Here is a 15,624-nt window from a genome sequence, read left to right as displayed (position 1 = left end):
AAATAACCAATTCAGCGATCTTTTAAAAGGGACCAAGACAGGTCATGGATGAGTTATTATGATTAATATTCTAGTTATGATTCTTCCAGTTGGGCCAGTTGGCCGATCCAGATCCGACCAGTTTGTTTGTCCCCCGGTCCGGTCATGTCCATCCAGCATATATACACGTAGCCAACGCCGAAATCATCATCAAGCCCCATGCTTCCTTCCCCCCGGGCATCTCCCATTTATTTCCAGGACATTACGCTTTGATCTCCTCAATCCCACAATCGCCACCGCCTTACTCCTTATCCCTCCTCTCCCAGTGAATGTTAGCCGGCTCAAGCGGGCGCGAGAAGAGCGAAGCATAATCGGTGCCAATGACCTTGTTGCTGCCATCGACATTGCGGAACTTGAAGAGGCGCACCGTCATGGCGACGATGGTCTGCAGCTGGACGTTGGCAAAGTTCTCGCCGATGCAGCGGTGGCGGCCGGCGCCGAAGGGCAGGTAGGGTGACGCAGCGCCCTTGCTGACCAGGCCGTAGCCGTAGTCGATCTTCTCTTCGTCGGCGTCCTCGGCCTCCTCGTTGCGCACGATGCTCGGCGCCAGCGGCGACTCCTTCTCCCAGCGGTGCGGCTCCCAGAGGTCGGGCTGCGGGAAGTACTGCGCGTCCGCGGCCGACACGCCGGGCGCCGCGAGGAGGACGTGGTTGGTGGGGATGACGTACTTGGTGCCGGGGACCGGCATCGGCTGCTTGACGGCGCGCATGATGGAGTGGATCGGGGCGTTCAGGCGGAGCGTCTCCTTGATGACGGCTTGGTTGAGCGGCAGCTTGGCCAGATCTTCGTACTTCAGGGGGGGGAGGTCGGCGCCGAGGTTCTTGATTTGTTCCTGGTAGAGGTCCTCCATGATGTCGGGGCGCGCAGCCAGGTAGAGCATGATCCAGGAGCTGGTGGACGAAGAAGAATGTTGGCCGGCCATCAGGAGGGCGATCATCATATGGGCAATCTCGTGGTCGGGGACGTTAACGCCGTTTTTGTAGGTCGAGTTCATCAGGTGGTACATGATATCCTGGGCGCCCGTCTCTCCCCGCTCGCGGCGCGACTTGATGGTGTCCATGTAGATCTTGGCGACGGTCCTCTGCGCGTGGTCGCGGCGGTTGTTCCAGGGGAGCGGAGCCCAGTGCAGCATGAAGTTGATGGGGGAGAAACCCATGTCGAGATCGTGGTAGAGGTCGGCCAGCGACACGTCGAACTTGTCGCGGATCTCCTTGCCCTGCAGCGCGTGAGAGGCGGTGAAGATGGTGATTTGAGCCATCTTGGGGCAGATGTTGACGACGCCGGACTGGCCCTTGAAGTCGGCGGTCCGCTTGAAGTAGTTCGTGACCTCGTCCGAGATGATGGGAACATAAGAGCGGAAAGCCTCAGTAGTGAGGGCAACCTTCATAAACTGTGATGCCAGAGTCAGCTCGCCGATCCTCCAGTTTTCCCCATGTTCAGCCAACCAACCTTCTTCTGCTCCATGAGCTTCGAGTTCGGGCAATCATAGACAACATCCTTGCCGAAGACGGGGGTGGTAAGGACCGTGTAGATTTCCTCGGCGCAAACATCACGAATCTTGCCGTTCAGGATGAACTCGTTGCCCTTGGGTCCGACGTAGACGGTCGTTTTCTTGCCGAGTAGGATGAAGGTGAAGCATTCGCCGTACTGTCAAAAACAAAGTGTCAGGGAGGCTAGGCCAATTGATGCAGGGCAGTGGGGAATAGAGGTGCTCACCTTTTCCTTGTTCTCCTTGAAGAAGCGCGGAGGGTCCATGCCGTAAGTGATGGTGCTGCCCACGAAGGGAAACCAGTGGAAGACGAGAGGAGGCTCATTGGGATTCTTGATGAGCACCTGCTTGAGCACGTTCAAGAAGACGCTCAGAAACAGGAAGCCTCCGATCGCGACACCAATCTGCGAGGCCAGTCCGAGACGCGCGAAGCCCTCGGCCAAGGGGCCTCCAAGTTCTTGGATGAGGCCCATTCTGCACGAGAGCAGAGGATGGCAAGGAGGAGGAAGAAGAAGAAAAAGAAGAAGGGTCGTGGGGCAGCAAGAGTCAAGTGTTCACCGTCAAGTAGTGGGTGTAACTCAAGATCTTGTCGTCCTGCAGAGAAAAGTCCCCAGAGTGGCGGGAGGGAGGACGTATTTAACTTGTAGAAACTGTCTACTTTTTTTCGCCAGCGATTGTTCCAGGGGAACGGGAGCCATTGGCAAACGATGGGGGCATTTGATGATCCTCAGATTTGTAGCCAATGAGAGGGTGCATTCGTATTCGCATTCGTCCGGTGTACCTTGGTACCCTTGGCTCCATCATGCCACGAAGAGTGCACTATCGTACGCAGCCAATGTTAGGCGGCCATTCCCGTGCTTTGAATCGAGGACGACGCGCCGACGTCTCCCTCGACGGCACATTCGGGATTTCCAACCAAGACCAGGTGTGGAGAGCTGCAAGAATTCCGAATACGATTAGAAAGAAACGCGCGGTTGTTGCTCTTGATAGGGCTCGATGCAGGTATTGCTACCAAACACGTGAGGAAGTGGATCGGATGAACAGGCTCGAAGCCAAAACCCCTGCCAAGGCCTCATGAATGCGACTCTTACCCCTAACCCTTGACCACTTCCGTGGATGCCCTTTTCGAGGATTGAAAGCAAACACAAACCACCGCAACCCCTTGTTTGTGAGTTGTTGACGTGTAATTAGCAGGCTACAAAATGTTACGCGGGATTTCATCCACTTTCCTTCAAACTACCCTGTCAAACTGTCTCGATTTTATCTCTTGCGAGAGCGAGTGTGTATGTACATAATAGCGACGACGAGCATCATACATACATGTAGCGGCTAAGCCGAGTAGTTATTAGAAGATCTCAAGAAAACGATGCGTTGTGGTATCATGCTCCCCAAAACACCCCTCCCCAACTTCACCCGTAAAACCTCCCCGCCACCCACAACAACCAACGCCAGTAAACGCCCTTCTAAATGCTGAGGAAAAGAGACGCGGAAGGAAAAAAATGCTAGCAGTATGCACCAACGCCAGACGAGGTTGTTCACCACTCCAACCCCAGCCACCCGTACCCGCCATCAATGTTGACCCAGTTGCCTTCATCCATGGCACTCTCCCACCCCATCATGACAGCCAGTAACCGGCACCCAACCGCGCTGACAGTGCACACAACCACGTCGCTCGCGTCCGCCAAAACCGTCAGGTCCATCATGTACGCGCGACCCACCAGGCTCCTAAGCCGGAGGGCCTCCGCGGATGGCGCAACGGCATCCCCGGGAATAGTGGCGTCCGGCGCCGCCGTGGCATGGGCGGATGACACGCCAAGGTTCCAAAACATGGCAGCGAAAAACCCTCCCTCCCAACCGAACGTCTCGTCCACGAATTTGCGCATGACCGATTTGTCCTGGTTGGTACTCTGGATGTTCTGCTTGCTGGCCAGCTTGATGCGCTCCTGGGCGCGACTAGCAGTGCCAGCGAGCTCGGCGCTCTCGTAGACCATGGGGTCGTCTGACGCCAGCAAGACGATGCTCTGCTCTTTGGCGGCGGCAGCTTCCTCGGGGCTGCTGCTGCCAGCGAAGAGGCCGGCGCTGGTGTGGTTGAATTGGGACTCGATGATCTCGTACGCAGTGTCGGTGTAGAGGTTGAGTGGCAGGTACGAATGGCGGTATTGGAACTCGAGGGGATGCCGGTCGCCGCGGCGGATGTGCACCCCGACGGCGAGGCCATTACGATGGCCTTTGGACTTGGGCACTGCCTTCATGTCTATCAGCTCGCGGACACGAGAGTCGACGTATTCGCCGTCTTCCTTATTCATTTGGGCGAGCGCTTCATAGCCCCGACGGGCAAGGCCGAATTGAGTCTTGCGGAGGGCTCGATCGTGTGATTCGGATGGGGGATCGGCGCTCTCGGTCAAGCTTCCGAATAGGACGTCCATCGTTGCAGCCGATGTCACCAGGTGGCGGGCATGCCGCGGACAAGGGAGGATCTCGTGGCTGGGTGGTGCCGAACATTCTGGGACTGGCGGGGATTGGAAGAGGGCCGTGAACTTTCCGTACGCCCATCGGGTGTCGTCGATGAAGAAAGCACGTCTCTCCTTTTCGGCCAAACCATACGCGATCCAGAGCATCATCAATGTCTTCCCCAAGCCGGCATCGCTCGATTCGAGGACGAACGTCAGGCTCTTTTTGCACGCCGCTTTCCCCGCTTCGCCGCCTCTCGCAAATTCCCCAGCATATTTCTGCGCACCGGCGAAATACCCGGCTTTTTCCGCCTCCTGCACGTCAATAAAATCATCCGCCGGGTCGGAGCCGAACCCGAACGAGACTTGATGGAGCCCGTGCCCGTGAGACCGCAGATGCCGAGTCCGCGCCGCCACCTGTCGGCACTTCAGGCACATGTCCACGTATTGGTTCATCCTCAGAGGGAACTCGGATCCTGGCGGTATCGAAACAGTCCACTTCGCTCGTCCCCGATTATCGGTTACAACGATCGGAGTCGGAAAGTCCGGCGCTTCCTTCTGTGAAACCATCCCCGTCTCAGGCTCGACCTCTTTTTGAACGGATCTTGCATGTTCTGTCGGTGTTGGCGTTGACTCGCCAAAAAACCTGGTAAGAACCTCCAGTGCCACGAAGAAGACCACGACGACGCTCAGCAGCCGGATGGCGTAACGGAGAACCCTGAGCGGACGTATGATGCCGAATAATTTTCGCTTCGGCTTCTTCGCCGGAGGCGAGAGCGAGGGAAGGCCAGGTGATGGGGGCGGTGAAAAGACCAAGTGATTGAAAGCAAACCGCGATGACGTCGAAGAGAGCGGTCCCCGGTCATGTTGGTAAGAGGCGGCCCGGCGAAGATTGATACGAGGCGGTGCGATACCGACTTTGGTGTGGGAAGTCCTGCCGAGGTCAAGCGTAGGCGGCATGTTGGAAAGGAATGGTGCCGATGTCTACGACATCCAAGAACTCAAGGAAGTAGAATGAAAAAGAAGGAAGAAAAAAAAACCCTGACCAGGGAAAAGGAGCGGAAGAGCCGTGCTCGCAGAGCTTGATGCGGCTCGTCGGTAGCCCAACCCCCTTTTCGTCGTCCGAAGCCAAGGGAGGAACGGCCGACGATGGAATAATTTGGCGGTTTAGAGTTGATGGTCGCGTATGTTGCAACGAAGCCTCGCTCAAGAAATGCCTATCCGCGGGGGAAAGGAAGAGCTGAGGAATCGCTTAGAAAGAAGAAGCCATGCTCTGACCCCTAGTTCCGATGGTTGTGGCAGCAACCCCCAGTCCCAAATCCGAGACCAGTGACGTCGTGGGGGTCTGCTTGGTGGTATTCGAGGTCGATGAGGCATGTAACGGAACCCCTCAAAATCGAGTCGCACAATCCGACCCAGGCTGTGGCAGCTTCTTATACGATATACCCAGCACGCCGATCCGAGGGCGGTGAGACCGGAGGGCGAGCTGCAAGGCCCAGCACAAGATCTGCGCAAAGGACAATTTTCCTCCCCAGGACTCCTCCGACGGGTTAGCCGGCAGCCCACGGTTGGGTATGTTTGTGGGGTCGCCAACCTTTCTGCGAGCCGCCGGGGTTGTGCAGGGGACACCGGCAATGACGTTGATGGCGCAACGCTTCTTGTCTCAACCTGCTCAGCCGGATGAACTCGCGCCGTTGGAGAGCTCGGGAGCTCCAATGATCTATCCTTTGGTCCGTTTTAATGAGTGATCAAAATAAGCATGAAGAAAAGCAGGTAGGGAAAGGAGAGAAGGGGAGGACGGGACAAATCGAGACGAATGAACCATACCTTTCCAAGCACTCTCGGCTGCACAGCTGCTCGAGAGCTTTCTGTTGATCAGGGAGAAGCTGACGGCGACCGTGGTTGTCCAAGGGCGGGGGCAAACGCGGTCTCTGCCTCTTACATCTCACGGAAGAGGGTCGAAGTGAGGAATGTGCGACCCGAGGCCTTGATTACTCGAACCCACAAACGAAGAGAGGAATCCAGTAATAATGCCGAGGACAAGTCAACTTACCTTCTTCTCACTATCGGGAACCAACGAGACGGTGCCACTGGGTGCCATCATCACGGAAGGAAACTGCAGAAGGAATGAGAAAGATCGCCGGGGCCCTGTCGAGTGTCGATCCGATGCGACTCTTGTTCAGGGGCTGCACGGGGACACAAGATGCAGGGCCGCCCCTCCATGGCCCACCATTCCGGTTCCATCTCACCGTTTGCGAGGGTTGACGATTGAGGGGCGAGAGGGAAACAGGGCAGATGGTCACCTGCCCGACAAGTCCATCTCCGTTGTCGGTGGACGTTCGAAAAAAAAAACAACAACAGAAGGGATCCGAACAAACAAAGCCTCAACTTCGGCAATGGCCCCACATATTTGTGTTGTCTAACTGCGGGGGACCTTGCCCGGTTTGTCCCCCACGTATTGCTAGTCTACCGGGAAAAAAAAAAAAAAAAAGGAAGGCCTCAAACAGGCGGCAAGAGACGCATTCCCCTGGAATCGACACTTGGAAGAAGGTGCCCCTCGAAGACCCTGGGCTAAAAAAGGCAAGAGGGCGGGACAGAAAGCCGATCACACTTTCCACCCCTGTTGATTCTGAAACGCCCCAGGCTGGGGTAGGGGTCCTATCAAGGCTAGCAAAAACCGCCACTTTATCCAACGGGCTGGTCACATCCCGCATGCCGCATCAAGCATGGTCTTTTGTTGCAGAATGCCATCCGAGGTTTTCGCTTCCTGTTGACAGGTGAATTTCACGGGGCAACATGCACAGAAAAAAAAAAGTTGGCTAAAAAGCCGCCGGGCCGAAGCCGACAGAAAGAGATTGCAATTACCGGGACCTAAATCGAAGAAATAGCCTTTGATCTCTTTCGATTGAGATGCTCTCTCTCATTCCAGCGAAGCGATCTCGTCCCCTGGCGTTCCCCCCAGGGAGAAGGCCCAGCACTCACGGGCCATCCGCTAATCACGACTCCCGTAGACTCGGCCTCCTATTGTTCAGCACAAGGTTGGTAAGGATAACTTATAGAGTACAACATACGAAGATTCAGTACTGTGCTATTTACATGAATCAAATGGCTTCACTATTCAGCCGGCTATACGGATCCGATAGCGCTCTGATGGCTGGCTCTGATGGCACAGTTAAGGGGCAGTTAGGTACCTAGAGCCGTAAGACATGGGTAAGTGTATATACCCGTTTAGGTTTCCTAAGGCAAGGCGACAGCGAAATACGTAACTAGCGATGGCTCGGTGAATCTCGGCGTCTGCACTCTGATTTCCGGACTCGACCAACCCTCGGTACACCGGAGCCGTCCTTGAGCCGGCGGAAGTGGGGCCGTGCCGGATCCGGGGCTGGGCGCCGAGACAAGGATACCAGGCAGTCGGGTGGTGTCAGATTGGATGTGCAAGATCCCGTCCCGCATCCTCAACTATTGCTGGGGACCAACTCAATATGATATGGGTGCGTTTGTATTGGATATTGTACCATCATGCATGGCCGCCTTCTTTCCGTCCTGTTCTGCTCGATCACAGCAAAACATGTATCTAACCACCTGGAATTATTATTGCCAATCATCTGGCTACTCCATCTCACCACAATAGGTAATTACATTAGGTACCCAACTATCATGTACATTCCTCAACCACATCCATAAAACTCAACGACCAGAAAGCAAACCCACCCGTTTATTTCGCAGACCCCCCAAGTCAGATTCAAACACACACACACACACACACACACACCACACACACACACACACACACACACACACACACACACACAGCATGAACCCACACTCTCACAAATCAATAAATGTCATGCATCCTCCCGGGATCTTCCCGTCCCGCAAACGTCGGCAACCTCAGCTTTGTGCCCTTTCCAGGAACACGGAGGCAATGCAAATCAGAAAACTAGCCACCCAATCCAGCTGAAATGCTTCAGCCCATGGCTACAAACCGCTGGCTCGGCTGTCTATTGGCGGGGGATCAAATAACAGAAGTCACAGATATTGGGGGGTGCCATTACTTTCTCCGCTCTGTACCCGCTGGGTGACACCATAGTTGACAACCGTTGACGCTTGACTCGTGTTTTTCATGCGCATAGCTCCCTCGCTCCCCAGCCTTGATTCATATGTTCGAGAGCGCCCTTTCCCTAAAATTTATTTCATCTGTGCGGAGGAAGCTCCGTTAAATTACAACCCCCCCAAGGACAACGTCCAATAATACCGACGCACGACACGTCGACAACAGTAGCGATATTTAGCACAAGACCAAGAATCTATTCTTCTCGCTTGCTACACAACGCAACCTACCAACCAGGCCACCCTTTCCTCATCCACTCATGGTCATGGTCATTCCGTTCCATCACCATTGCCACCCTTCCGGCCGGCCCCCCCAGCCGCTCCATTTTCACACATTACTGATAATACAAGTGAGTACACTGCCCGGTGACAACCCCCCCAACTAAATATACGCAGAAGGGCGTCCGGTCCCGAGACTTTTCCGGCAGAAGAAACGGCTTCTGAATATGGCGCGAGAAAAACTGAATCCGCACCCAAGGTGGATAGGGAAGTAGAAAAGCAGAACCGGAAGAGAAAAGAAAAAGTCGGGTATATAAGACAAGGTGAACGACAGCCAATCAACCCAACCAGCAGAGAGAGAAAAAGACACAAGAAGACAAGTGGTTTCCCGCCAGCCCCCACCCCCCACAACTCCATTTCACGAATGGATAGCACCGTTAACCAACCTTGAAAATAGATAGAACCCGGCCCCTAGACTTGGTTCTGGGGAACAAACGAAAACAAATTGAAAGAAAACACGAGAATAGCGAGCTATTACCACCTCATCACTCAAACCTCCAACACCGCCGGTTTTTGCGGCTCTGCCGCAAACGACGCCCGTTGCCTCGACAAGAGCTGCAATTGGATGGGCGGGCCAGCCGGCGGTGGTGGCGGCGAGGCAGGCGGGGGGCCGACAGGCGGCGGCAGGGGCATGGAAGGTGGGAGCGAGGGCGGGAGTGAAACTGGGAGGGAAGGAGGTGTCTCGGTACTTCGCATTGGACGGTCCTCGGCCGCGACCCTGACACTGCCGCGCACGCCGCGGACGAGCTGGCCGCTCTCGACGCGGTCCTGGATCATCTCGTCGAGCATCTTGCTCATCTCGTCGACGCTCTTGGTGCGCTTGCGGAGGTACGACACCTGTCGCAACAGAGACGGCGCAGCGGGTGGGCTGCCTATAGGCGCCGGGCCGGGGTTGCTGTCGAGGATCTGCGAGGTGCGGACCTCGGACCGCGACTCGACGCGCGACTCGACGCGTGACTCAACACGGTCGGCGTTGTCGCGCGATCGCGCGGCCGTCCGCAGCGCTGCGAGCATCCGGTCCTTGTCATCGAGGCGGGCACGGAGCTCGGCGATTTCGGTATCTTTCTCCCTGATGAGCGTCGCAACGCTGTGATCTTCACCCACCATGATACCCTTTCCTGTCGAGAGGCCGACCGAAGTCCGCGACGAGCTCGCGCGGCGAGCCTGAAGGAGCCGCTTTTCCAGTGTCTGGATGTATCGGTTCTTATCGGCCAGGTCGGCTTGGAGCGCACGGTTCTGCGATGTGAGCGATGCTGTCCCGTCCCCAAACTCGCCCAAGCTATCATCGTCCTCCGCCACGGGTGGCTCCGCGCCGGATGAACGTTGGGAGCGTTGGCTGGCCGATTTCCGCCCGATCGTCGAGGCACTTGAAGTCATTGACTCTGTCCGTTCGAGCCCGAACTTGGTCCCGTTGGAGGTGGCCATCGAAGAACGGATCGACCCTTGCGAGTACCGGGGATGTATGCCGAGGGCGCTGAAGGATCCGCTCGCGTTAACCCCGATCGATTTGGAACTGAGGATGAGCCTGTTGAGGTGATCTATCCTCTCCTTCAGCGCAGTCCTGGCCAGTTGCATTTCCAGCATCTGTTCCTCGTGGCGAAGTTCGGCCTCCTTTTCACGGGCCCGCTCTTCTTCCGCATCGCGCTCCGCCTCCTCGTCCATGTCCTTCTTACTGTTGGCTTTCGCCTGGGTATCGAGTTCCTTCCTCAGCTCCGAGATTTCCATGCGGTAGCGTTCTAGCAGAACTCTGGCGTTGCCATCACCGCCAACACCTAGGGCTTCCTCGGCGCGCTTCGCATGACTGACAATGCTGTTCTTGGCCCGGGAAGCGAATTTGAGCGTGTTCAGCGTTTCGTTTATGTTTGTCGCCGACGCCGCGCTGCCCCCGCCCGGGCCGACTGAGATGGTGCAAAGAATGCTGACGAGCGAATTACCTGATAGGGCTCCTTGCAACAACCTGGTCAGCTTGCTGTCACGGTAAGGCAGGTGCTTGCCGTCCTTGTCTGCCGGCTTCCCATCCTTGTCCTTGTGCTCCGAAAGCTTCGCGATGACAGTGCCGAGGGTGAGCAAGCTCTTGTTGATGTGAGAACCTTCTTGACGGCGTTCTTTCGACTCGGCCGCCTTTTCCGAACCTGCCAAGTCGATCAGGCTCAGTGTCGAAACACGAACACCGCCCGGCAAGAGACCCTGCCGTTTATTGTCGCCCGGACCGGCCGGGACTCGTTCCCTGCTTTCCACAACAATCTGCACAACAGCATGACTCCGGGAACTCCTCGAGTTGAACTGGGTGCTCGCCGTCCGACGAGCTTGGTCACCACGGGCAATCACACGGAGGAGTTGCGTCGGGCTCTGGACGATTTCCTCCTTGAGAGGGCTCGCATAGACTCCCCTTTTGGAGTCCTCACGGAGTTTGATCTCTTCTTGTTGCTGGTTTCCACCATTGCCCGATGCCATGCTCAACAGATCCTGGATCTTCTCGTTGTAGATTTCTAAGTAGCTGACCCGCAGTAGGAACTCCCTGGACGGCGTCTCGCGGATGTAGGAGAAGATGTCGGTAATGGCCAGCGGTATCACACCGGGAGAGGATGCTGTGCCTTGCATCGAGAACGTCTTGCCGGTGCCAGTCATGCCGTAGGCAAAAACGGTGCCGTGGTAACCCTCCATGACTCTACGTACCAATCGTTTGGCGATATGGTCGTAGACCCTGGAGTTGTCATCGTGGGTCGCGAAGACGTTATCTATCGCGAACAAGTTAGCCAGACTCGGAGGATTTTGGTCGCGAGGCGCTTACCGTAAAAGTAGTCTCCTCCCTCTTTCCCCTTGTATGCAATCAGCGATTTCTTCCCGTCGACATCCCATTCCGCATCTGGCCGGTCGTCATTCCCGCCGGCATTCGGTCGCACCCTCACGCTGACAAGCACATTTCCCTTGCCGTCTGTTTTTGACGAGCGCCTTCCGCCCAACGCGGTGTCGGACTTGAACGGCGCTGAATCGTTGACATCGTCATATTGGGTTGCTGAGGTGGAGTAGGAATCCTGGGCAGAGGAGCTGCGGCTTTGAGGCGGAGACGCCACGCTGATAAGACCATCCGAATTCCTCGTGGTTGCTTGTCGCGATATTGACTTGCCGTCGCCAGTGCCGTTGAGAAAGCTCGGCGTGCTATTCGATAATTGATAGGTTGGTGTCGTGGGTGTTCGGGGTTTCCGCGACGGGACGCTGGTGGACAGTGGGCTGGGTGGCAGGCTGGATATTCGGCCATCTCCCCGTGGTGGATGTGGGAAGGAATTTATGCTGACGGTTTTCCTTATTGTCCTGCCCGCAGCATTGATGCCCGACACTGCCCTGGGTTGTGGGTGGGATCCCGCAGTGACGGGTGATGCAGGGGGAAGAAGGCTGGCTGATGGCGCTCGTAGGCCGGTTTTGGGAGTCGCGGGCGTGGATTTGTTGTAAGGAGCTGCTAGATTTCCTGTGCTTTTCCTTGTCTTGTTCATGGGCAATGCTGGAAGTGCGATCGTTGGCGGGCCATTCGAAGGCCGGGCCGGCCTCGGAAGGGCGGTGGACATTCTGGCGACAAGTTCAATGGGCCTCTGGTCTTCCTAGGTAGCGTTCAGGGAAAGGCCCAATGGATGCTGGCTGCACTACAACAAAAGACTTAGTGTGGCAAGGCCCATTAACATCGCATCCGTTCCTTTACTGAGATGTGCTCGAGAGCGACTCGTTTTCTGTTGTCAAGATTGAAGCCAGAATTCGTCCAGGAATGGCTCTCGGCAAACGATGGTGAAAGTCGGGCCAGAAGAGGCCTACGATTGTTGGTCAGTGGCAGATCAAATCGAGCTGCGCGCTTTGCCAGACATACCAGTTCCCGAATTGCTGGCCGTCCCGTTTTCTGTTTGGGCAAGTGTGCGAAACAGAAACAGAAACTGTCCGATTGGGCTGTTGTTGTTGAGGCCTGACCCAAGCTCCGCAGGAAGGCAAGGTGCGGCCAAGGTGTGCGGCCGTTTGCTGACCAGAGTACAAAAATAACGATCGTGTGGTCTAGAAAGCGGTGAAACGGAAAGCGCTGCAAGTCGCAGTTGCTTGTGACGTTGCGCCACGATAATGGGCTGCACTATGCCGTAAACTCGGGAGACTTCCAGAGGGTAGCGCCTCGAGGGCACAGACGGGTTGTACCCTTGGGTGTGGAGGCGGTCGGCGTGCTGAACGAGTGGGGGGGGGACACGGCCCGTTTTGTTCGTCCCTTGCCGTGTGGAATCCCGGGATAATGCTTCAACCCTTGATACAAGTTGCGCGCCAAACTGCGCCCGAGGTGAGCCCGAGTGAAGGGTAAGGTGAATAAGGGAGGAGGGATGCGAGAAAAAAGATCGGACGAGCGTTCGTGGAGTGGCGGGGAAAACAATGGGTGCTCGAGCCAACACGAGGTCCGGCCCTGGCGTCAAGATCTCTCGAGTCTCAGACAGGCGATCGCAGGGACACCGCTCAACAAAAAAGAAAGAAAAAAATAGCGTCGGTCAGGCACCAGAATCGGAAACGAGTGGACGGTCGAGCTGCAAGAGACTGCGGTTCGGCGATGAGGTAGTTTGTTAGGCGAAGTCAACAGACCGTTGTGGGAGACGAAAGGGCGGTTGATGGAGAGGGCGAGATGTAAGAGATCGGATAGAGGGCCAAGGGAGTGTCGTTGAGTCGTCAGACTCGAGGCGTTCGCTGCTTTGCCCACTAGCTGTGAGCAAGAGTCGCAACGCTGCGATGTTGTCTTCCCTCGATCGGAGATGCCCTCTCGCCACCTCGTGGTTGCTGAGAGACGACGGTGGTCTTCGAAGAGGAAAAGCAGGTGGGCAGATCTTTCCTTTTCCCCGTCCCGCCGTGGGATCTCCTCGTCTCCTTGGAAGGTGACTTCTTGTGGCTGCCCCTTGTTTTCCTCCAAAATCCCCTGCCCATAGCACTCTGGTCCCCGGTCCAACCGAGCCGGGCAATTGGCCCTTCTTTCTTGACGAGCAATTTCGACGGACCATCATCGGGCCCCTGCTGATCCCTGCAAGTGCAACCCCGGGGCGGCTTAAGCAGTTTCTGGACTGGACTTCCTTGGCATCGTGGACGAACCAGGGGGTCCAGCAAGCAATTTTGGGCTTGCAGCGAGCTTGCGAGAGCACAACGGCCCCCACGCGAAGGTGGTCTCGACAATCTTTCGAAGCCAGCCCTGAGACTTCATCCTGCGCGATGATGATTTCGGATACAGGCTAGGTGCCTATCTCGAATTAGGGCTACCTACTTTGTACCTGTCTCGCTACCGACAATGCATTCTCTACATATAAAACCGTTGCAATAAATACGGGTCACCTCTCGCGCATAGCGAGGATGAGGAAGACGGCGCCAGAACTGGTGCATCCTTCCGGCAATGGTTGGCCCTGCCGAATCTCCAGGACCAGGGCTTGCAGCTCGACACCAACCAGGCACGCCGGCGGCGCAGAGGGATCAACTTCGCACCCCATCACATCACATCTTAAGCGTTGCATTGGCCCCAATTTTCTCTCATCCTGGGGTGTGCAGTGTGGGGTGCTGAGGAAGGGGTGCTTTTTGCTCTCTCTCATCAGACTGCCGCGCACGCGTTTGGCGGACGCGCGAGTCTCCCCGCGTCGGGCTTCTTGCGCCATTTGACAAAAAGGTGCCCACCTTGGCCTGGTGGCGACGGCCCTGTGATAACACACCACCCCACCGGATCGGGAGCGATGCCGGCCTGAAGCCGGCCCTGAGGAACCGAGAGCCCACAGGTTGCTAGGTAAACCGATCCGGGGAAGTCGCCCAATTCGACCTGGGATCGACAATTTCACAACATGGACAGAATGCGGGCTGTGTCATGTGGCTGCCACGCCGTCACGCCGTTGTCCAACAGCTGTTGGAACCGAGGCTCAACCGGGCTGGAAAAGACATTGGAGGAATTCTGGAGATCATAAATGGAACCGGAAGCCGGCTTCAGGGAAGGAACCTGAGGAACCAGCACCAGCATCGTCGGCACTGAAATGACCGTGCGAGTTCTCGACAAGGAAGAGGCCTTGCACGGCGGTAATGCAGCGCAACCTTTCGCGCAGCGTTGCTTTCCGTTGCTTTCCGCAACGCACAGCTGAGAATCTGAAATGCAACCTGGCAATCGCAAGGTGCTTTATAAATACTCAAAAGGTGTGTCGCTGCGTTGCTTGATTTGTTATAAAAACATGAGAATACGGTACCTCTATTCGGGATTCCCAATGTGGTGGACTGTGTATTATTGACAACCAGTTCCCAACCTGGAATGGAACTCGACCCCCTGAACACCTACAGTGGCCACCGGCTCTGGTCCTCGGTGATCGACGCCAATGCAACCTCTGGCATCACATCCCTAAAATAAACTCGAGTCTCCCATGAAGTAACTCTCCCATCGGCGAGTTCGGTCGTCGACGAGAGACGCTAAAGAAACCGGCAGCTGGCTCCCGGGCCCAGTTTCGCCAGGATGAACTCTTACAATACAACCCCGGCTTGTTTGTTTTGTCACAACAATCAGCCTCTATTGAAACACTTAACCCTTGCGGGAGGGACGGGGTCTGAAGACGGCTGAACGAAGTACATATGCACAGCAAAAGAGGAGACGGCAATGTAGAACTTGCCGTCATGCATGCAAGCGACAGCGCCAGGTTGATTGCGACATACAACCAACCTACTTTGGGTAAGGTGAGTAAATCCGAACAGAGAGACATACTTCGTACAAGCACTTCGTCCAAAGGACGAAACAAGTCCCCACTCGTTCTGGTGGTTTCCCGGAACCGCTCGTTGTTTCAGCTAATCCAACGGCTATCAGATGATTCCCGAAACATTCCTGTACTCAACACTCAAACTCAAAGATCCGGGTTATCGAACCTCACGTTTACTTCTAACGTATGCACTTCAGACTAGGCAACTCGCCAAAAAGCTTCAGGTATAATTCCGTGTCTCATGCTAGAACAAGATGGGGGAACCAATTCTTCAAATCTTGCGTTTGGGTTGACACATTCGAGCCCGCCTTCAGGGACCTGGAACTGCACGTTGTTGATAGGTTGATCTGTCACTTCATCCTTGTCGGCTTTCTCTCCGTCGTCTTCACCATGTATCTGTAGCGTCCTCCTCCGCTAGTGACCAATAGGAAGGATGATGGCGGACGATATTCGAACGAGGCTTCAGAAGCCACGGCAATTAAGATTCCTGACAAGCAACTTAAGCAAGACAAGTTATGTTTTGTTTCGATTGAGGTTC

The 15,624-nt window shown here is 55.7% G+C and overlaps 3 protein-coding genes across 3 annotated transcripts; all 3 read right to left on the bottom strand.

Moving 5' to 3' along the window:
• Window positions 1-280: 280 nt before the first annotated feature.
• Window positions 281-2,001, bottom strand: CHGG_01652 (uncharacterized protein; the record flags this gene model as incomplete). The annotated part of the gene is made up of 3 exons (XM_001220872.1): window positions 281-1,429; window positions 1,489-1,686; window positions 1,756-2,001. 3 exons carry the CDS (start codon window positions 1,999-2,001, stop codon window positions 281-283), a joined length of 1,593 nt encoding a protein of 530 aa, XP_001220873.1.
• A 1,062-nt stretch (window positions 2,002-3,063) lies between these two features.
• On the bottom strand, window positions 3,064-4,938 carry CHGG_01651 (uncharacterized protein; the record flags this gene model as incomplete). Its single annotated transcript, XM_001220871.1, has 1 exon — window positions 3,064-4,938. One exon carries the CDS (start codon window positions 4,936-4,938, stop codon window positions 3,064-3,066), a length of 1,875 nt encoding a protein of 624 aa, XP_001220872.1.
• Window positions 4,939-8,856: 3,918 nt separating this feature from the next.
• On the bottom strand, window positions 8,857-11,374 carry CHGG_01650 (uncharacterized protein; the record flags this gene model as incomplete). Its single annotated transcript, XM_001220870.1, has 2 exons — window positions 8,857-11,105; window positions 11,350-11,374. 2 exons carry the CDS (start codon window positions 11,372-11,374, stop codon window positions 8,857-8,859), a joined length of 2,274 nt encoding a protein of 757 aa, XP_001220871.1.
• Between the last annotated feature and the right edge of the window lie 4,250 nt (window positions 11,375-15,624).

Source organism: Chaetomium globosum, genomic scaffold (assembly GCF_000143365.1).
Source record: "Chaetomium globosum CBS 148.51 scaffold_1 genomic scaffold, whole genome shotgun sequence".
NCBI classification, from domain to species: Eukaryota; Fungi; Ascomycota; class Sordariomycetes; order Sordariales; family Chaetomiaceae; genus Chaetomium; species Chaetomium globosum.
This window is presented reverse-complemented; position numbering and strand designations above follow the sequence as displayed.